Raw genomic sequence first — 23,242 nt, 5'->3', positions numbered from 1 at the left:
AAATACAGCAACTCTTGTAATTATTGTTAGGGTTTGTTATGGACCTTGTCTAACATGCACTGGTTTTATACCAGTATGAAATTTTAACATCTGTGTATTTACTTCTGCCCTACATCATGGTGAGTAAATATAAACCCAGACTTTATGGTTCCTTCATGCATGTTTGTCCTCAGTTTTGGATCAGTCAGCTAAGATGGGTTATATGGGTATGGTGAGGAAGGAATTTGTGTGAACTCTTGTCCTCACAGATACATAGGGAAGTTTGTATTTCAGTATATACTGTTCTTACAGTTAAGTAGAGGAAAAAATTGTAAATAGACTTTTTACTCGTTTTAGTAATAGTGCATTCTGAATAAGTAGAATTAAACAAGAGAGGATGAAGAGTACTGTGCTGACTATGAGAAGGCCAAAGGCCTGACTAGTGAGGAGGCAGCATCAGACTTCATTATTGGGCTGGAAGTTTCTCAAGGTCAGTCTTTTGGACCAGGATTATTTTATAGTAACCTTGATGCTTGAAGTGTACTGATTATGCTTAGGGCAGCCATATAGTAATTAAAATGGAAGAGTCTCAGAATAGTAATCAGAGACATCTTGAGAACTGGACTAACAGAAATAAGAAGTTTGCCAGAAAAAGTCAGGAGCTCTTTGTCTGAAGTGGGAGTTGAAAAATGTCCTGGTCTGTATCAGATGAAGAATTTTCAGCAGAGATTAGATAATATTAAGACTGCCTTAGAAGACATGTGTAATTTGTCACCCTGAATACTCTGTATAAATCTGAATTTCAAGCAGAACAAATGCAGAGAAGGACCAACAGAATGAATAGAGTGACAGAGCTTTTATCTTACAGTGGGGAAAATATGAGAGATTGGCCTGCTCAGGCTAGACAAATAATACCGAAGAAAGGAACAAATTTATTGCCATCTCAAGGGGAAAACACTGAAGAGAAATAGTTATTTTAAGATATAAAAGAACACAGTTGTAACAAGAGCAAGATTTTAAGCTCGCTGTGGATAAATGTAGGTTGGAGATTGGAAATGGTTTTGCATAGCTATCAGAGAAGTCAGTTTCTGAAATACCTTCCCAGTAGAAATAATGGTAACTATAACTTAAGCAGTTTTAAGATGAGAATTCATATATTTATTCACAGGATTGTATCATTGTATAGTTGCCAGTCTTTTTAAATAATTCAGTCACACAAGTGATAATTTTATTTGGGTAGCAACAGTTTTAAAAAAAAGGAAAAGAAAAAATACGAGTGTGATTAAGAAAAAAAGGGAGGACATAGCAGCTATTGTTGCATTCTGAAAAATAGCATTTAAATGTTTAATTTGACATTTAAAAATAAGCAGTGTTAAATTTACAGTTGTTTGAGCAGACCTAATTTTATTCCTTCAGAGGTTTATTCTGTACCCTAAATAAATCAAAAGATGGGGGAGATAAAAGTTTTGATTGCATATTTAATGACTGTATAAGAACACACGAGCAAGAAAGACTGAAAGCTGTACAGACAGCTATAAATTTGCAATGCCCTTGTTTTCTTTTGTTCAGTCATGCAGTTCTGGGAATGTGGATTGTTTGTGTTTGCATGTTTTGGTTTTAATTTTCTGGTCTGATTTTTCAAAGGAAATTAAGAACCTATACATGCAAAATGTCAACTTCTTTGTTGTGTTTTAACAGCAGGATTTGAGCATAATTGTACACTTTAATGGCAGAACTGGCTGATGGCAGAAAAAGCATCTTTAAGGGGGCAGACAGGCATCCTGGCTCAGCTAATAGGTTTATGGTTCAGCAGGCAAAGGGGATTGCCTGATTTCTTTCTCCTATGGACTTGGGAGAACTTGCCCCATTTGGCATCCCCAGAGGAGAGAGAGAAGGATGCAGAGACTGTGTGCAGGGGATAGGCAGCTCTTCCTTTAGATGACCCAGCAGAGCTGCCCTTTCCTGTGTCATCCCACAGCTGCTCATAATAAATTACAGTATGCACCTGGTGATGTAATACTTCAGTATGAAAATACTGCTTTATGAAGCAATATAAATTTCCGTAGCTGAGCTTAAGTCTCAGCAAAAGTGAAACAGAATTTCACAGAATAAAAGCATTTCTGGAAAATGAGGGCATTATATTGACAACTATCATCAGCTTGTTGCACATATTGCAGGTTTGAAAGCCTGTTAAAAAAACCAACCTGATATTTCAGAAAGCTGGTTATTTTAGTAGTAGTACAGAGAAGCTGGAAAGTCCTGGAAACTATTCCTGATGTATTTTCTTGGGGATTAATGTCCCAGTGGCAACTGGCATCACTGCCATGTAAATGAGAAGTTTATGCAGGGACGTAGTCTCCCTGATAATCTGAGTCACCTATCAATGTTCCCCAGGAATGTCTGAGAGAAGACCTTAGACTCCAGACTAAGAGGCTGGAGAAGTGACTAGGTATGTTGTGAGAAGCTTGGGCCCTTGCCATGGCTCTGTGAAAATCCTTGTAGATTCTGCTTGAGCTGAGCATCAGTCTGTAGCATTCCTCAAAGGCTGTCTTTCTAATTCAGCAGCTGGAGGAAGCTGGTGATCTTTGGAAGGTGAAGGCAGGGGGTGTAGTCATGGTTCTGGTCTGCCTCTGAGCAAGGGATTTGTGTTTCCAGGATCTATTGGACATGGCAGCATGAGAGCCCCCTCCAAGGCTCTTCCCCTCTTCAGGAAATTGTGAATGCATGTGGCACCCCTTAGAAACACAGAGGAATTGAAAAGGCTTATTGATGGTCAATGAGAAAACTTAACTGTAACCAGAATATTCTTATGATATGTAGTCTACACTGCCTCTGCTTCCTACCAACTCTACAATTTTTTGTACCATAAACTATCAATAGATTAATGCTGCAGCCATCCTAAATCTCCCATCCTGTGACAGGGGATTTCAGGATTTTCGTGTAGTCCCATTGTGCCCTCAGTTTGGAGAGAAGATTGAGAAAAACAAAAATAGGAGGCATGTGCTGATCTGTGTGCCCATTTACCAGCAGAAGAAATCATAATGCTGTCAGTGGGCACTGGTAGGGCCACAAAAATATGGCTTCATGTGCTCATGACACAAGGTTTCTTGATGTTTAAGCTTATGTGAGTACTGCACATCTTGAGGTGTTCCAGTTTCTGGGAATTCGTTCTTTGTTTTTCATGCTTAATGTGCACCGCTGAGAAACATGGCACAGGCATAAAATAATTGGCAATGCGAAATCTGTAGATGGCAACAAAAAAGAAGTCCAATGAAATCAAAAGAATAGAAAGAGCACTAACAAATCAGTCTGACAATCAGTTTTCATAGGTATTGTAGAGGTTAGATAAATAAGCAAAATTATCTGTATAGATGGCCTTGTTTGCTGATCTATAGCACACAGTATTTTTAGTACACTCTGCCATCCCTTATGCATAAGAATTTTCCTAGCCATTAGCTGATAGTGTGTAAAGTATTGACTGACTACAGAGAGATTATTTTAGGTGGAAATTTTTTGCACTTCTTTAAAGTTTCTTAACAAGAGCTGTCGTGGTACAGCTTTAAGCTGGTTTTATATGTGACAATTCTAGTGCAGAATAAGCTAGATGACTAAGATTTCATCTGAGACATATGCAAGGGTATGAGTAGATGCTGTCTCTGCCCCAAGACTTCCAGTAAGCAGCTAAACAGGCAAGGCTGAGGAAATGAGAATAATAATATGTTTTTGTGAGACATCTGAAATAGCAATGTGTGTTGATGGAATAGTTCAGAGTCTCAAACAGAAGTGTCTTGGATGTTCTCTTCCTCCAGTTTTGTATGAATTAGAGCCTAGCAAGTATTACTATCATTATGAATCCTTTCTTTCTTTCAGGAAATTTATTGCTAGAGTGATTGTAGTCTTAAAGAAACATACAAAACAGACAACAATATTTTCAAAAATACTTATGAAATTAGAAATATATTTATCTGAAAGTATAAAGATTTGCCCTTTTTTTGGCAGTCCTAAATACAGCTCTCATTGAAGTCAACTTTATGTCAGTTAAAATCTTTTAAAATGGTGCTTGTTCAGTTTTGCAGTTTTGCACTGGTATGAAATTGTTTATAATCTACTCTCCCTGCCTAGACTATAGTCTACCAGCGCTATTAATATGACAATATTTGGATTATTCTGTGACCACTATAGCATTGTAAAATGGCCTTAGATGGTTCTTGGCTCAGAAGAATGGCCCCTGAAAGGTACTGTGCCCATAAGAGCTTCTTTTCTTTAGTCAGCTATCAATTTTACATCCTTGGTTTCAGATAAGAATTTGGTGAAATCATCACAATATGCAGAATTCACCCATCCTTGGGTATTTTAATTTCTTGTAGAGCCCAACAGCATTAGGAGTAGGTGTGAGTAAATAATTAAAGATTTAATGCACGAGCAGGCTACAAAGCAAGAGAGGACATCACAGTTTCTGTAGGTAGTGGATCACCAGAACTGCCTGAAATCCAGCTTCTTTGGTGTATAAGACTAACACAGCTCTCATGTTTCCCTGATTTTCAAAAGGCTTTTTAACAAGTGTTTTACTAAGGCCCATTAGGGACGTTAAACAGTTACAATCTAAGCAGCAAGTATCTGCATGGAGGAAGAAAATGGGCATAATATAGAAAACAGGATAGAGGTAAATAGTCCACTCTTGCAATAGGTAAATGCTGGTTAGCCAGCAGTACTCTGATATATATTTTATATATATATGTGTGTGTGTGTGTGGGTGTGGGTGCGTAAAATGTATACTGTATTTATATACATTATAAGTGTATAGTATATTTACATATAATATTTTAGTATGTATTATATATAAATAAAGCATACACATATATAAATTATCAGAAAAGGGCAGGAACAATAAGCTAAGTGTGCTGATAATAGCAAAAAAAGTACTACACAAGGACTTTATGAGGTTGAGTAACTGCATAATAAATTGCTAAATTAAATCCAGTGTAGTTAATTGTAAAGTGAGGCACCTATGAAAAAATTATTTCTAACCTCACATATTAAATGATGAGTGCTAACTGGCCATTGCAATTCAGGAAATTGCTTTTGAGATTATGAAAATGTCAACTCAGTAGCACTCAGGTAAAACAAAATGAGAAAGAGAAAAATAGAAAATGTCATTATGTCACTGTATTAATCTCACCTGCACTTTTTTTTTTTTTTGGTTGTATTTGCTGGTCCTCTCTCATTTTACAAAGGATATAGTAGAATTGGAAGAGTTGCAGAGAAGGGCAAGAAGATTAACTAGAGGCATGGAACAGTTTCCATTCTGTATCCAATTCACAGCTGAATTGGATAGTATTAATCAGGGTGGAAAAGGGACCTTCTAGGTAGGAATCAGCAGATTTGCAAAATCACATAGGGATTGGAAAGTGGTTCTGCATCAAGCAGGTATTAGAGATGTGGAACTCCTTAGCAGAGATTGTTTTGGATGCTCAAGGCTTACACAGATTTAAGGAAGCACCAGATAAGTACTTGGGAAATAAATCTATTAAGAATTACTGACTGCCTAAAAAAGTATGTCTAGTTTGGGAGAAGTCTTGAACTCAAAAACAGTAGAGGCTGGTAGAAAAGATGGAAAAAGGTATTTCATATACTTGGTAGGTGCTTCCACTTCCCCATCAATGTCTGATTTTGGCTATTGTTGGAGATGTGATACTGGAGCAGACAGAATTCCATCTGGTCCAGTATGACCATTCTTATATTCAGAATTTTGGATAATCTTCTCCATTTTATAGTGAGATTTATTTAATTTTTAAAGTAAAACTGATAAAGTGGCCCATTTTGAAAGAAGTGCAGTAAACATTTCTTGATGGAGTTTCCCTTACCATTCAGGTGGCTGAAGCAGAGTGATGCTTTTTCTTTTGGCATCCAGAGCCATAAACTCTTGAAACAAAAAGATTAAGGAACTTCTGGAGATTTTCTGCTGGGGCATGCACTGAGAGTTGCTCATGTTTTTCATTATAGCATTCCAAGCTTCCCCTTTCAGACCCATGAAACCTTGATTATTTGAACCTCTAGCCCATAGGAATTACATGATTAATTGCTTTGATAATTTTTAAAGCTTGAGTGCAGCTTCAGAGTTTGGCACCTTAAAACTTCTCTGCCAAAACAAATGGTGAGGTGCAGTAATAAGAGTACATAATTAATGTTAAATTTGAGGACCATACAAAATATGTGTAACTTCATATTATAGACAGTTTTTCTACAGGTGTGTTGTCCTTATATGAGTATCTCCCAGATGCTGGCACAGGGCTTTTACAGGTTCCTTTAAGGGCTTAAACAGTGAATCTCTTAGTTCAGAGGTTTATTTTCAAGTGTATTTAAGACTTCATTGCCCAGTTGTAAACCTTTTACTTGAAGATCACAGCACATCAGTCACAGTGGCCTGACAGCACATCCTTAAACCAACAGTTTGCATAAAGATAGAGGTTATTTGGTATGATACTACTTGGTTCAGTTCCAAGATCTTTTCCTACTGTGCTAGGTGGGATCAAAGGACATGGAAACCTGTGTTGACCCTTTTTTTCTTTTTTTCTTTTTCTTGTAAAGAACTGATGTCGGTCACTTCAATTTTATCCTATAATTGAACGTGTTACTGTGTTTATATTCTTAGTGTTCCATTAGTTTTCAAGAGGATTACTGTAGTCCTGTCAAAATAGGTAGTTTTCTCAAAGGAATTAGATAAATTATTCATAAGAAAAATTATAGTCCTCAACAGTAGGAAATATTTCTGAGACTGCTTAAAGGTTTTAGTTTTTTTTTCACAAGCTTGGGATATAGCAGTCTCCTACCCATCCTTCCTGCAAAGATTGGTATGGAACAAATTTTTTCTTATTTTACTTTCTTTTCTGGTTGTTTGTTTCCTCTGCAGCACTAAAGCTGGGTCCAGAAGCATTCAAATTTGATGGTGGCGTGGAGGCGGTGGCAGTACGGCAGAATGAGAAGTATTACATCCTAAGGCCAGAGGTGATTGAGACCTACTGGTATATGTGGAGATTCACCCACGATCCCAAATACAGGCAGTGGGGCTGGGAGGCAGCACAGGTAACTGTATTAATTGTCTGTCAGTAATTTAATTTTGTGTATTTCCTCTTTGAAGCCACTTCAGTCTTATGATAATGAAACACTTGGAGTGGCAATTGATTTTCACAGTTTCCTGTAAACCAGGGTACATATGAGGGTGCACACAGTTATTGCTATTTTGTATCTGCTGAGTCAGATGCTCAGGTGGGAGGTGCATTCAGCATTACACAGCCCATGAGTCTGGTTGTGGAAATAGAACCCCCTAGTCATGACTCCTACTGTTGTCAGTAGTGCACAGCCCCCAAGAGTTTCTCTACTTCCCTGCTATTGCTCCAGCAGTCTTTGGAAACAGCTCAAAGCCAGTTTCAGAGATGAGAATAAACATTAAAGATAACAAGACAGTAATGAAATATTTTGACTACATCCAGAGGAGATGAGGGAAAAGCAAAGGAAGAGACAAACCAGGAAACTGGGTAAGTTTATTCTGTGGCTGAAACCCAGTTTTGCTCCAGAAGCAAGAGATCAAGAAAAGGTGGGAAGAGATGCCTGTATTCAGAATATTTAGCCAAGCTCATTACTATCCATCCCTGAGCACAGCTGTAACACCTAGAAGAGGCCAAATATTTTACAGTTGTGTCTTAGTGTGGTTTTGCCTTTTAGTTTTTTTTATTCCAAACAGAATTATGTTATTCTGGAGACAGGTTCCACATTTGTAGCATTTGTATTCCAGAATGCATTGCTGCTGTCTCCAAAACATCAAGCATTGAGTCTCATCATCCCTGCTGTCTAGACTATGCATATTTCTAACATGGCAAAGTTTATAACCTACTCCTTGCCTGTGTAGATACTACAAATTCTTGCTGATCTAACAAGCTCCTTTCAGAAGTTATGGCTGGATAGTCCAAGCTGAGGTGGGGTTCTTTGCAATAGGTTAAAAAAATGTACAAGTGTGAAGATTTTCAGGCCAGGATCAGTCTCTTAAGCACACTGCAAAGCATGTGTTTTAATTGTATTTTGCTCAGTTTTCTCTATTTGCTTTCATTATCTTGGTTCCCATTAATGCTTTCAAAACAAACCCTCCCTTCCTCCTCCTCTGCCTCCAATTTTCTCTGTGTGCAGGGTAGGATTTTATTTTATCCTGTCAACCTCCACTGAAGTTGTAAATCAAGCAGCCCCTGTGCTTAATTGCCTCTGTCCCTACAGACTGCCTTCTTCTGCTTTTTTCCTTGATAGAAGATTTCTTTATAGAACATAGTCATAAAATATTTTTGACTTCTTCATAAATAGTTTTGCAAACCCCTCCTTCCCACAATTAGGAATTTTCTTATCCCACCATCATACTGACACAGAACCTTGAAGCTTTTTGTTCCCTAGAATTTTCTGTTCATTGCATATAGATAATAAGTTCTTGTGTTTATTCTTCACACCTACTCACTACTTTTTCTTCTTCCCTATCACACACAGCTCTGGCTGTGTTTATTTCATCATTTATAAATAGAGAAGAATATGGTGTGACACGCAGAGCAGTTGGCTTACTGCTGTTGTACAACACTGTCTGAATTTGTCTTCCTTTTGCCTTCCAACCTCTGAAGCATACTTGGATTTATTATCTATATTTTTTGACAAAACTTATGTACTTTAGTGCAAATCCTATGTATGCTTTGTTCAAGGTCTGTTTTGTTGCATCTCTCCAAATCCAGTGTCTCTGGGGGAAAACAGGAAGTTCAATCTTACATTCCTCAGTGATCATAAATCCCTGTGACAGGGTCTCTATCTCTTTCCTGATGAAAAAAAAAAAAGGCTAATTCTCCCTAATACTGTACTTAACACTAGAGACAGCATTCATCTCAATTGTATTGGGCCAGTCAAATTGGATGATGGTGTGCTGGGGGGCTGGCTGAAGTATTACAGAAATATGCATGCAGGATATTCAGGGTAAATGCAGAAAATCACTAAAATCCTTTTCAGGCTAATTATTTGAAAGCAGAAAGAGCCACCACTTCACAATAGGCATGTAAAGCCAATTACTAATCTGAGCTGTGTGAATGAAGGGTTCAATTAAGAGTTGTGGACTTGTGTATCTCACTAAGTAGGACTGCACCACAGAGGCAGTGAGTTCATGAGAGCTTCTACTAACAGTGAAAATAAATAGCCAAGACCTGAAGCTTGGGCTAACTTCAGGCAAATTGAGGACTGATAGAGTGGAATGACCTATAGCTTTCTGCTGTCATGAGACCTCAGCTGCACCCAGATCTGGGGTCCTCAGCACAAGAAAGACATAGACCTGTTAGAGCAGGTTGCAGGAAGGGACACAAATATGATCCAAGGCTGGGAGCACCTCTCCTACAAAGACAGGCTGAGAGAGCTGGGGTTGTTCAGCCTGGGGAAGGGAAGGCTTCAGGGAGACCTCATTGCAGCCTTCTAGTACCTAAAGGGGGCTTATTAAAAGAAGTGAGATGTTTTTTTTATGTGGGCAGATAGTGACAGGACAAAAGGCAATGATTTAAACTGAAAGAGGACAGATTTATATTAGATGTTAAAAAGAAATTCTTTACTAAGAGAGTGGTGAGGCACTGGAACAGATTGCCCAGAGAAGCTGTGGATGTAAGTGTTCAAGGTCAGGTTAGATGGAGCCCTGAGCATCCTGTTCCAGTGAGTGGCATCCCTACCCATGGCAGTGAGGTTGGAACTAGATGATCTTTGAGGTCCTTTCCAACCCAAGCCATTCTGTGATTCTACTTAGAGAAGAAGAGTAGACAGAAAAGAGCCAGACATAAGTTGGAGGTAAAAGAAATATGGTTTCACAGTTTCGTGGGTTAGAAGCTGTGAGTACGACAGCTGGTGAAGAAACCGGCACAGTTTTTATGGGGCATGTTGTTGGCACAGTCAAGAAAAGTCGCATATGCCACAAAAAACACCCTGAGGGAGCTGGGGTCCAATCTAGAAGCACATCAAATTTTATTTCCAAAGAACTTAGGTTCATGTTGACCTCCCTGTATCTTACAGGCCCTGAAATTTCACTTTATGTCACTTTTGAGTCAAGACACATGTATTTGGCAGGAGTATACTGTTGAATATTTTCCTGTTCTATTCTGTATTTGAATAAAGGAAAGTAGAAAATCCACTACTTCTGGTAGTTTGTTCCATTATTTATTTATTTTTGCTGTTAACCCGCTCCCCCCCCCCGCCCCCATATTTTATTTCCCATTTGAATTTGCCTAGTTTCAGCTCTCAATCACTGGGTTTTCCTATGACTTCCTATGCCATTTAAAAATGTCCTTTCCCCCATGCTTTCTTTCCAAAGAATTTTCATAGATCATAATATGCAATGTCCGAGCAGGAACTCAGACTGAACTGTCTTATATGGCCATGGAAGGATTTGAAGTGTCTCTGTATTCCAAAGGTTGTCTCTACCTTCCAGGCTAGCCTGGGTCTGCAGTTACACAGTCTTGATGACTAGATTTAGGATTATGTGCCTGGTTTTATGAAACTCATTTTGTTTTGCACCCAGTTACCAGCAGATTACACTGTCTGCTGTTACTTACATATGTCATTTTAGCCAGCAGCAGTGTTGTAGTGATTGATAAAACTTCAGACTGTTCCTTGTGGATCTCTGTGAGAGAGAGATGATGATGTGATGATTTTGCATTGCCAGTTCTTTCTTAGAGCGCTGTCAGTCAATTTTAAATTGAGTTACATTGATATGGTATAGTGCTGCCTTGTCTTCCCATAACATCTTAAATACCATGTCAATTGCCTTAGAAGCTTTTAAGTTTATTACAGCTCTGCAGTTACCTTTATTTGTCAAATTTGTAGCTCTCAAAGAATGAAATCAAGCTTGTGACCAAGATAATTTTCTATAAAACCATGCTGATTGGTGTCAGTTATCCTCTAATTTATATATATATATATCTCCACGCATTTCTGTAATTGACTGGAACTAACATCAGGTATGCCATCCTAAAATTATTCAGTCTGCCAATGCCTCATAATGGTAGCAATATTACCTTAATACCCTTCCAGTCATCTTGGAGTTTCCCTGTATTCTGTGGTGCAATAAATCAAGCATTGTTTTATCAGGGAGACTGGTCTTCAGCTCTGGAGTGAAAGTGTATCTGGGTGGCAAATCAGATGCCACTACATCTGATTTGCTCTGAGGTCTGTGTGAAGACAGAATACTGAGAGTTTCAAGTGGCATTTAAGCAGCTTGTCTGTGGCACCAAGCTTTTCAGCCAGTGTCCCGAAGTTCTGTACAACTCGGAATCAAGGACAAATTATTTGTTCATGTTTTAAAATTTTCTATTTGGATGAATAGCTGTAAAGCAATCTTTCAGAGGCTTTTTTCCTGTACAGTTCATTACTACATGTATTATGTAGAACTCTGATCAGCTAGGGTAAATCTTTGCCTATTCTGAACAGTGTTTGTCTTCCCAAGGAGAAATTTCTGAATTTACGGTTACTTGGTAACCGTAAGGAAAAAAAAAGTGGATATAGAGCATACATTTTCTTTCTCCGGGCTTGTAGGCTTGCTGGTTTCATCATTGCACCTAGTTACCCAAATATGAGAACTCTACAGCACAGAGGAGGATCTCAGTTCTATCCATTAGCTACAATTTCCAAAATAAGTTTTGTCTTTTACACTGGCTTGAGGATTTAATTCTTCTGAAGGAAGGAGATGGTGTCCTAACAGTGGTGCCATATATTCCTTGTTTTCATTTTGCCACAGTCACTAGCAGGTTTCTCCTGTACAGGCTGTGGCACACAGCATCAAGGTTGCTGACTGGTTGACCTGATCAGACTGTATGCTGGGAATTCTGGGAGGAGTTGTAAGCACTGGGGCTTCCTCCTCCATCTTGCCATGTTTCAGAGCAGACACAAGGTCATGTTCTGCATTATTATAAAAAGGGCGCTTCATTTTCTGCCTATAAAGCAAAAGTGCTTTGGCTCTTGTTTATTCATATAACACCTGCCTGGTGGCTGTAGGAGTTCTGGGGAGGAATATTGTTGTGTAAACAGCATATGCATTATTTCTTCAGAAGCTAAGCAATTAAGTTTTTTTCTTTCCTTTTTGTTTGTTTGGTTGATTGCTGTGGTTTGATTTTGTGTGGAGAGAGTGGTGTTGGGGTTGTTTGTGTTGCTGATGTTGTTTGGCTGCCATGTGGTAGCTAGCATCACTTTTGTTGTGCAAGAGCATGCACACAAAGAGATTATCATGCATTTGGTGCTGTTGGGTTAGATGTGTCACATACACCTTTCTTTTCACTGTAGAGAAAATCTGGTCAACCCAGATGTCAGCATGTGAGTAGTCTTAGTGTAGCCCTGGCCTGTACCAGTAACCAAATACGAAAATAATTCATTCAGACACTTTCTCCTTTTAGACTCAAGTCCCAACAAAAAATGGAGCATTTCCATCTAAACTTGGAGAAGGCTGTGCTTGAGATAAGGAATTACAGCAAGCATTAGATTTTGCCAAGAAAGACTGTACCTTTCTTGGCTTAAATTCAGACTCTAGAGCCACAGCCATTCCAATAACATACTTTTGCCAGTCTCTGCGCTTGCTTTTCTAAAAACCTTCCTTTTCGGAAATTTGGAAGAACTTTGTACAGTCTGGATTATTCTTTGGTCCATGAACAGTCTCAGATTTCCACAGGTAAGAGTGTATTCTAGGAGGATGTCAGCTGTAGTACCTGCTGTGCTGTGACTTACTGTCCTGGGTATCCTGCCCAACTTTTTACTTTTCCTTCTGATTTCAGTAACAGCATCTGCTGACATTCTTTGTTCATTTGTCCAGTGGAAAATTCCTCCTTATCTCCCAGTATTTCTAGTATGCAAAGGCAATACTGAGGTCCTTGAAGAGTTAGTTTTGACTGAATCTGTTTTCTCTGCATAAAAAGGGCATCATTCAAAACTTATTTGCTCCCCTGCCTTTACTCCCCTCAGCTTCTGCTGAGTATAACTAGCAAAAATCAGAATTAACAGAAATGTGGGCCTAAAGCACCATGTGGAGAGGAGCTTCACGCAAGGCTATCAGGCTGAATCATAGATTACTGAGCTACAGGTGGCTGTGTTCAGTCGTTGGTAATGACAGACATCCCAAGACAAACATTTTCCTTCATACCTGCTTCTTTTCTGTCCCTGCATGAATCTATTAAAAGAGTTGGTATCTGCTGAGGAAGCACAGTCAAAGCAGCAGGGAAGCACAAATAACCTGTGAATCATTTCAGAGTTGTTTCTTCAGAGCCAGTTTTAATGGCTGATATCCTTGTGTGCTGTAAGGTCGTGTGTGCGAGTGGAATAATGAAAGTGTAGGCGGGAGGTGCTCTGAGCTACTAACACTTTCTTTCCAGTCTCCTCCTCTTCCACTGTGCTTTTCACAGTACTGTATTTGAGCTGGGGGGGGGGAGAATCCATTGGCCCTTTCCTTCATGGATTGTGCATGGATTTAAACTCCATGCTTTAAAGGTAAAGAGGTCTGCTGCCGTCCAGCACGCAAGGTGACTTGAGTTTCAGCTGTATAAACAGGAAACTGAGAATAGCATGGGTAAGAGAAGGAGATGAGGGGAGGAAGCAGCAGCTAGCGGAGTTACAGGATGGAATCAACAGTCCATAAAGATGAGTACAGTATTTTATTTCTACTTTCAGTAAGTCTCCATGACTAGCTACCAATCAAAGAATTCCTATAACTCTTCAGACTCTTCCAGCTCCAAAATCCAGGGATGTTTGTTACCTTCCTGTGCACATCACAGCACTTATTCCATTGATTTGACTGATGGTCTACCCAGTGTCAACGATGAGGAACAGCATGAGCTCAGAGAAAAAGTCTGTGGAGTTCTTGTCATGTCATCAATATCAGCCAACAGTAAATATCCAGGAAAGAAAGTGTTCTTCCCCAGAATCCTTTCTTAGCATGTAGCAGTTTGCCAAATGTGGTGTCATTAATAACCCTAGAAGGATGCGACTTCTGTATGTGTCCAGTCTCCTTTTCTTTTATTTTCAGCATAAACTGTTAATGTCCATAGCATCTTTCAACAAAGAGATTCACAGCAGAAAAATGCAGCACAAAAAGAACCACTGTCTTTGTTGATCAAGCTTGATACTTTAAAATTTCCAAATTTTGTTCTACAGTTAAATTCTGTGTCTTTTCCGTTCCTTTTTGCAGGCAATTGACAAGTATTGCCGAGTTAGTGGTGGCTTTTCTGGTGTCAAGGATGTGTATTCCTCATCTCCTACATATGATGATGTACAGCAGAGTTTTTTTCTTGCTGAAACGTTGAAGTAAGTCCTTTTCACTTCTGCATCTTTCTGTAAAAATTCACATCTAAATTCTAGAAGATGCCCCACAGGTAGCTAAATGAGGCAAATACTGATTTTGAATATTAGGAGCACCAAATGGAATAAAAAGCAGGTCCTGAAAATGGCAGGTTTTGTGTCTGATTCAGGCATCACAGCGTGTTTCAGTGGGAAAAAGGAACTCCAAGTTCATCGTGTCTAAGGGGATAGTGTGGCTATTCTATCCTGCTGGCTCCTTACCAAATTCCTTTAGGTAATCACAATACTTTGTTGCCTCATGTTACCATTATAAAAAGAAAGTCAGACACTGCTACCTCCTCTGTTGTCTTCTTTAATTTTATTTCACTTACTCCTTCAAGTTCATTTTCTGGAGACTAAAAGCAGTGGTCCCAAAGAGAGAGGCAGCAGGTTCACACAGGTGAGGTCAGAGAAACAGTACTTCTCTAAGAGCTGATGATGTATGATTGATCTGCCTATAAAAGCCAAATAAGAGAATGAAATCTGCTCCTAAGGCGTTTCTGTGGTGGCAAGGATGACTCTTGATGTATCACCAGAATCCTGTCTGCATCTTAAATAATCACAGGGAGATCTGAAAATTCACTGGTGCATCATTGAGTAACAGGATATACTATAGTGCAAGCATTGCAGATGGTGGCAGTTCTAGGAAAGAACTCAGCAATTTTTACTGACTTTTGGTTTGGAGCATTTCCTGCTTGTGGAACAAAATGAAGGTTTATTGAGGAGCTGGATATTAGATGTTTTTGACATTGATGCAATTGGCATTACCCAAACCAGAAACTGGTTTCACAATGAGATAGCCCAAATGAAAATAAAGATGGAAGGGTTTGGTGTGATGTCATGAGGAAAACAAAGATGTTTCTCAGAAGAGGGGCATAAAATATGTCTTAAGTAATACATGCTGTAGTTTTTTTCTGCTATTGATGATTACTTCTGCATATTCATTCCTCTCAAATTCAAAATTGGTAACTGTCCCAAATATGCTTTATTGCTGCTTGGATACTTCAATTCATCGGAGATACACAGCAAATTTGAGAGTTTTGAGCAGTACCTGGAATGAAGGTACCTGTTGAGTGGCAAGGATCAAGATGGAGAAATAGGTTCCTTAAGTTATTCAAAGGAAAAGTGTGAATCAAATGAGGAAGGTGAGTTTGAGTACAATGAAATATTGCTGCTGTGGTGAGAAAGAGCTTGGAGAGCTGCAGCAGGAGAGAGCGAGGCAGAAGTATTGAGAAAAGGAAAGGCCTGATGCTTTAAAGACTAATGAAGAGTGTGAAGAAGGAGACAAGATATGTGTGATAAAACTGAATCATCTCTGCAAGAAATTTTTATTTGTAAACAGTAAATAGATGAGGAAGGAAAGAAAAAGTAGGGCTCCACTGACTGGATTGTGGATTGAGCTGGCAAATAAAAGCAGCAGAAGAATTCATCAGGCAGTGACACAGGGCTGAAAGCAGCAGACACTCCCAGTGTCCGATGGAGAGAGAGCGAAGGAACGGCAGAACAAGTGTGCGCATTCTGGATGTGGCAGAGTCCACTAATGGGAATGACACCCTTTCCTTGTCAAGTGCAAGAGCTGTCTTTTTCTGGGTGGCAGGAAAGCAAGCAGGAGGTGAGAGATCCTGTACACCTACGCTGTTGTGCTTGCACTCACACAGCCAGGTTTTCTGTAACAAGGGAAATGTCGTTTGAGTTTTAGCTGTTGTGTTAGGAAACTTTGACAGATCCCTACTACCAGTATGTCCTACAGAGTTATAGCACAGCCACATTCAACAGTGTGCATTAAGATAAAAGGAACAACAAATACTTGTTTTCTGCATATGCCCAGTAATCCTTATTTTGTTGCATGCTTCATGTCCTCTGCATTTTATTATGATGTACAACATCTGTGAAAACCCTCTGCACAATCTATTGTCCCATTTCCTCTCACCAGAAGCTGAACCAGCTTCCAGAACACCGATGACAAATCAGATACTGCCTTGCTTTAGTAGCTTCTCTTGTGCTGCCATGAAATCTTTGATTTGGATTAAAGAGGATTAGTCATTTCCAGGTGGTTTTACTCCATTAAGAAAAGCTATTTGACAATTTCTTCTCTGCTGTCCTGTCCCCCAAATACTTGTGGTTGGTGTCTTGATGTTTGTTTTACACTGCAGGTCTTTGAAGGGAGACATGAAAAACAAAAGTTTCTTGGAAAGATTAAAATGCTGTGTTTAAAACAACTTTTTATTGAAGGACTTGATCATAATAAAAATTACTTCAGATCATCATAATAGGGAAGGTTGTGTGTGTGCTGTAAAAAGATTGAAAGCAAGTAATTTGTTTATAGCTGTAGCTGCTGAACTGTGAGGCCTGAAGATGGTCTGTTGCCCCTGCCTGCTTGTGCTCTGCTTTAATACCCATGTTTTTCATCTCTGTCTTGGTATCCAGGTATTTGTATCTGCTTTTCTCCAATGATGATCTTCTACCATTAGACAACTGGGTTTTTAACACAGAAGCTCATCCTCTGCCTGTTTTACATTTAGCCAACACCACACTGTCAGGAAATCCTGCATATCTATAAAAGCAGCTCTATGAAGAGGATGAGAGACTGTTTTCAGCTCTGTTTTGTTTACATGGACCACTTGAGACTTTAGCAGGAGGGGAGACAGACAGACAAGACACTTGGTAAACCTAGACCCCTGAGTCAAGCAAGTATTGGCATGGGAAACGCAGCTCTTCAACATATAAATAAGTTAAAAGTTCTGTTTTCTACATGACCAAAACACGTGAGTGTGATTTTTGCAGGACGGAGACTTCACATGCTTTGAACCCTGGTGAGACATGGAATCTACAGATAATATTAATGCAGCAGCACAAAAAAGAAGAGGCTTTCCCATCCAGGGAAAGGAACTTGCTGCTTGCTGTTGCAAGGAACAACACACAGTCACCTCTTCAGATTGGGTGGGTTCCAAATACCTTGGTTTTATTTTCCTTTCTTTTTTCCTTTTTTTTTTTTTTTATGATGGCATGAACAAAGCGACACCACTGCACCAGCAGCATCAGGATTTGAATTTCTTTCTGTACCTGTCTGAATTTTCTGAGGAGCATCTGTCCAGACTGGCAGCCATTCTCAGAACCTCTAATCTGTTAGACCTAAACTCTAAAGTACAAAAAGTATTGCCTCCTCATTTTCCCTTTCAAAATAATGCTTATATCCAAAAAGAAAAAACAATTAGTAAGCATTTGGCTTGTAGTTCACTGTCAGCAGAGTGGGGTTAGCTCATTTGGCAAGCTCAGTCACAGTCTGGAGTGTATCACAGGAGTAGGAAGGAGCCTAAGTTTCCCTTCCTCACAAATTATGTCACATGAAAAAAACCATTCTCTTCTTAGTCCTGGTTCTTTCAGCTAAATAAACAGAGATGACAACATGAGCATAACTGTTTCATGATTTATATAGGAGGATACAGTATATGGAACTAAAAGAAGCTCCCCTTGAGCTAAGCAGTGAGAGTTTGCTGCTCTGTGTTTTTGTACACAGTCTGTTACATTTCATTCTTTGGATATTATTCACAGAACCTTCTCTGCAGGTATATGTGTGTCTGACAGAAGCCTAAAATTGCCTTTGATTGACTTTACAAAACTTGCTTTTCTTCTGGGTGCTCCAGTACAAATCCAACATGATCTTTGGAAGCAGCCTAACATCTCTTATATGTGACTGGAAAAAGAAACTGAAGAGTCTCTTCTTTCATTAATTTATGATGCTGCTAAATGTATGGGGTATTTTCAAGTACTTCATGGCTAGGCTGGATAGTATCACTTAAATTGAGTCTTTTTCAATCTTCATTTTTTTGCTAAAAAAAGTTTCATCTTTCCAGATTTTTTATCTTATAAGTTTTGTCTTTCTTGATCTCTTCTTACTGTTGTTCAGAACTCTTAAGCTCAAATTATTCTTTTTATTCCCCTATATAGCTCTCAATTTTTTTTTGCCATGGTGACTGGCCCCTTTGTTGACAAACAGCCTTTAGGTGGAGGTTTCCCTCCTAATTAGTGCACAGGTTGAGTCTTTAAAAAATCTTGATGATGTTTTTGCACTGAAGCAAGTGGGAGAACTTTTCAGTGAGCTACAGTAGTACAGCATCAGATTTAAAGGGAGTGAGTGCTATTTTCTCTCCTCAAAAATGTTTTATATTAGGTTTTATATAAAAAAACTTGGCTCCTTATCATATTATAATACATCTGACTGTAGAGTTTCCCCCCAAAATTAATCTTCATTTGTCTGTGTCACTAATGTAAACATAGAAATTATCATATGATCTGAGTAAAAATATTGTTAGATGATTTTTCCAGACAGTTACTTTAGTTTAAGAGGAAGAAAACATGGGGCTTGGGGAAAGTTTCAGTCTCAATGTTTGTACCTTAATACCAGTTACTTTGTTACTGTAATTTTCAGCAGTATCCTAAAAAATAATTTGAGAACTTAAAAAGTAATTAATATAGTAAATAAAACTGATTTCAGTAATTGTTTATTTAAAATTAGAAGTAGCTTAATAAAGGAATTCTTCTTACTGGCCCCACATTAATTTATTTTTGTAATTATTATTCAATGACTTACTGAAGAACTAGTAATTTTTAATTTTCCCAAGTTCAGATATCCTGTGTTTTCAGATTGTTTTTCTGATCCTATGAGAACTGTTATTAGTTTAAAACTGCACTCGATTGCCTTGTTCTCCTACATGGCTCTGGGTATATAGAGAAAGAGGAAAAGCAAACCCTTCTGTTAAAAAAAAAAAAAAAGAAAGAAAGAAAGAAGAAAAAATAATAAAAGCAGCTGATAAATGTAGGTGTAAAATGGCTGCCAGTCTGTTCAGAGGAAGGTCAAGGAGTCCCAGAAACAGCAAACTTGCTTCTCCTCCTCCATCTCCCTCTTGTGAATTAAAGAGAAACCCTTCAAATTTAACTTCTCCATGAATCCTAGTGGGTTAACTTACTACCACAAAAATGCCTGAATTGAAGACTAAGCCATTTCATATTATGGGATGGTGTTCTTTTCAAAGCAGATGTACAGAACTGCTATTTCTTCTTTGTGTAGATAAGCAGCAGGTACCAAATAGAGGACACTTGTTTCTTGTTTTCCAGTTACCCCAATAACAGTCAGTTTATTCTCCATCACTCTTTAAAATACCAACTGGCCTTTTCCTCCAGAAGCTAATGATGTGCAGAGTCTATCAAAAATAATGCATTTTAAGGATTAATTGCTGTGTCTTTCATAAATTTCATTCTGAGATTTCCTAGATCAAGCAGAGTTTGGAGGTTATGTGTTCTGGCTGAGGTACACGCTTTATTACCAAGCACCACAGATACTGAAACTTCTGACTGAAGTGATGTGCCCTCGTTCTGAGTCCTTCACAGAAAAGTAGGTTCTGATCTGCAAAATGGCATTATGTGCAACCCAAAGTTCAGACTGTTTTCCCTCTGGGTACATAAGGTACAGTAGAATGTTGCCATTTTCATTCTGTTGCTGCTGTCTTACTTTCTTGAAGATAAGAGTGTAAATTTAAGCACAAAAATGACTTTTTAGTCCTAGCTGTTTCTGAGTCTTGCACTGTACTCTCTAACAAAACAATCTTCATTTTCTCTAGGTAGCTGTCCCATTCTACAACTTCTACAATACCCTCTCCCCATACAGAATGAAATAAAAACCAGAAAATCATGTGCATTTTTGGCACACTGGATTTGGGCAAGAGCCTGGAAATCCCAGAACTGTCTATTTCCTGTTTGCATGCAGTCAAAACAAGGATGTATGATTCTTTTCCTAATCCAAGCCTCAAACTTACCTGTTGGTCAGGATCTGCCAACAGTAATTTTTTTTTCTAACAATTAGAGCTTGACTTTTCAAAGAGGCCAGATTTCTGCAGCTTCCATTAACAACCCTGGAGCTATGCATGTCCTACAGTCAAGAAGTCAACTTCTTAGCATTGTCCTCTAAATAAAAAAAAAAAAAAATAAAAAAAAAAAAGCTCTTGAATGATATTCTGAGTGTTAATTTTGCTGCACAATATAGTCCTCCAAACTGAATATTCAAGGAAAGTACAGAAAATAGCAAGTGCCCTGGAGTAGAAGGAAGAGCAAGTAGTTCCCTGTGCCAGTCACACCTTTGCTGTTCCTTCAGCTCCCTGCTCCAAATTTGTGGATCACTGTGTTCTAGCTCCCAAACACTGACATATTCTCCCACAGTATTTTACAAGATTTGAATATTGCCTGGGTTCTGAAAGGTGGCAATAATTACACACTCTGTGTAATGCCATCCTTTAAGGTTCGAGGTGCACCCCCTAAGAAAAGCCCTGGTGGTATTTACACTACTAAGCCTAGCCCATGTTTATAAGAGGACAAATAAGAAACAGGCTTCTTGATACCAGAGAAAAATGAAAGCAAGCTCTTGATCCATACTGTAGGTGGGAGATCAGTTCACCCTGAGTAAGACATCCCTCTTTCACTCCTTGAATTTTGAGAATTTTCACTCCTTTGAATTTTGAGTCTTCTGACTCAAGAGTTTGAGTTGCCATACAAAGAGGAAGCCCAGGCTCTTCTGCAAGTTGTGTGCATACAGCTGTAGCAGAGATGATAAGCACGAGCTGCTTCAGCTGTCAGCACCTTCTAACAAACTGCTCTGTAATTGCCCAGGAAAGTTGGGAACCACCAAAGTCAGAGGAGACAGCCTGACCTGTTACAGTGAATTGTTGCCTTTAATCCTAATTGCTTGGTGGAAGTTGGATTTGCATTCTGCCTTTATTCTTGCTTTGTCTAAAACTGACAGATTATTTTTTCCTCCAAAATAATAAAAGGGCAAAAGTCTATCTTCTGATGTGGAAACCTTCTGCCTCTGACCTGGAATCCTGCATATGTACTTTTTACAGATAAAAAAAAATAATATTGTATATAAAAAAGATTGAATAAAGAATGTCTTTAAGTGAAAAGGGTGTGTTTTTTTTCCTTTGCCTCCAACAGCAGCATCCTGTAGCACTGAACTGTGAAGCTGACCCTATTCCAAAGGCTTGGTGGTGTTGCAACATTCTTTCCCCTGCAGCTCTGCTAAGAACTTTGTCAACTTAAACATGTATCAAGACCCCTTGTTGCAAAATTAAACCCCTGTACCCTATACTTGCTTCTGACAGGTCCCTGTAGTGCTCAGATGGCTCTCAAGATGCAGCTTCATGCACAACACTTTGAGGCTGTTCCTGGGTGCCATTGTGAAAGCCACCAAACCTCACAAAAGTTTGAGATTTCTCCCCATTTCTCAAATTGTGTGAAAGTGGCTAAAAGGTTCAAAGATGCTTTTAGATGAGAGTAAAGGGTCAGGCAGATAAGCAGTTGTAGTAAATAATTAAGCCACCAGGTTAAACCCCCAGCTTTTCTTGTGACTTCAGTAGCCAGTGAGTTGGGCAATAAAGTCTGTCCTCCATCCATTCCTCTGCTGTGTGGGAAATGGAAAAAGTTTCCAAGTGTTATTCACAAGGAAACTGGTATGAGGAAACTGAGCTTGTTTTCCCTCTGCACCTTGAAATTGGTGCAGAGCTTATTTTCAACTGAGCTTGTTTTCCCTCTGCACCTTGAAATTCTCCAGAACTGCTACTATAGCTCTATATTTTTACAGTACAGCCAGTGAATAACCAGATCTGCTTTCTGATTCACATTAACTGTAGATGATCCTTTCTGTCTGACGTCACCCATGTTGCTCATACGTGGTACCTTGTTTTTGTGATGTGCCAAGACTGCCAGTCCTTGTGCCTGCTTTATATCCAATGCCCAACCTGCCCAGGGTGCTTCAGCTTCAGGATGCAATGATCATAAGAGGAAATTGCCTCAAAAGTGCCATGACTGAGTGCAACACATGGCCCCTCCTGTACTGCCACGCCATCCACCTTGACATCCAGTTTTCCATCCAGCTGTTGCTCCGTAGCTTCTTGCACTGGTGCGTTCACCATGCGCCCAGCTCCCAATGGCAGCGTCACTTCCAAAGCAGCAGCTTTTGCATCCATTGCTCTCCCTGTGGTGTCCTCAGCCCCTGAGCTACCTCACTCGATTTCACTTGCTGTAGCAAGGTGTGTCCTGTCCTTTGTGGTTGCACTGCATTGTCTGTGCCTCTTCAACAGTGAAGTGCTTCTCGCCTCTGCTTCCACCTCCTCTGAAACAGACGTTCTTTTGCATGTTCTCTGCCCAAGGGATATATATAGGGAATATCCTCTTTTATCTCTCCGTTGGCGCTCTGCCTGCATGTCACCCACCCCCCCCTCCCTTCTCTTGCAGACTCTGTGATAGTGTGTGCTCCTTCCTGGAGACCATGTGCCTTTCCTATGCATATTAATTAGCTGTATTTAAAAATCCTGAAATTAATCCTTTAATGGGTTATTTTTAGCCTTTGTCTTGTAGCTCTGGGAGCTGGCTTCTCTCAGTGCAAAGCCATAGGCTTTCTGTGGGCTTTGGAAAGGAAGTATTACTCTATCTGTGCTGGTTCACGTGTGGGATGTGTGAAGGCTGGTGACGGTGTGCTTGCTTTTTTTTTTTTTTTTTAATATGAAAGCAAGAGTCTTTTTGACAATATTTCAGGCTGAGCCAACTCCCATGAGAAATGGTTTGCGAAAGAGCAGTCACTCATATAGCCAAACTTACTTGCAGGTAAAAATTCAGGGAAGAATTTGGGGAGGAAGGGAAAAGCACTGTGTGTTCATGTGTACCAATAGTGTCACTGTTTGCTTTCTTAGGGTGGTTTCCAGGTAGTTATGGGTGACAGGTATGATGTCTGTGTGTAATGGTAAGAAGAATTTGTTTGTAGAAAAATCTAGAAAGAATTGTCAATACAGTGAAGGATACATTGTCAATACAATGAAGGATCAGATAATGCTGAGCCCTGGAATAG

The 23,242-nt window shown here is 39.3% G+C and overlaps 1 protein-coding gene across 5 annotated transcripts in view; it reads left to right on the top strand.

Moving 5' to 3' along the window:
• The window catches only part of MAN1A2 (mannosidase alpha class 1A member 2), a 143,991-nt gene extending 122,689 nt beyond the window's left edge, over positions 1-21,302 (top strand). The window contains exons 11-14 of one of the 5 annotated variants that reach the window (XR_008436046.1): positions 6,890-7,062; positions 14,201-14,316; positions 16,777-17,013; positions 17,134-17,203. Coding sequence is in view for 4 of the 5 variants with exons in the window: in XM_053972127.1 (XP_053828102.1) it covers positions 6,890-7,062; positions 14,201-14,316; positions 17,134-17,359 (515 nt within the window). In the remaining variant the exon portion in view is untranslated. Of the gene's footprint in view, positions 1-6,889; positions 7,063-14,200; positions 14,317-14,384; positions 14,447-16,502; positions 16,582-16,776 lie in introns of those variants that run through there. The other 4 variants (XM_053972127.1, XM_053972128.1, XM_053972129.1 and 1 more) reach the window with 4 other exon arrangements.
• The last annotated feature ends 1,940 nt before the right edge of the window (positions 21,303-23,242 follow it).

The sequence above is a fragment of the Vidua macroura genome, chromosome 2, assembly GCF_024509145.1.
Source record: "Vidua macroura isolate BioBank_ID:100142 chromosome 2, ASM2450914v1, whole genome shotgun sequence".
In the NCBI taxonomy this organism is placed as follows: Eukaryota; Metazoa; Chordata; class Aves; order Passeriformes; family Viduidae; genus Vidua; species Vidua macroura.
This window is presented reverse-complemented; position numbering and strand designations above follow the sequence as displayed.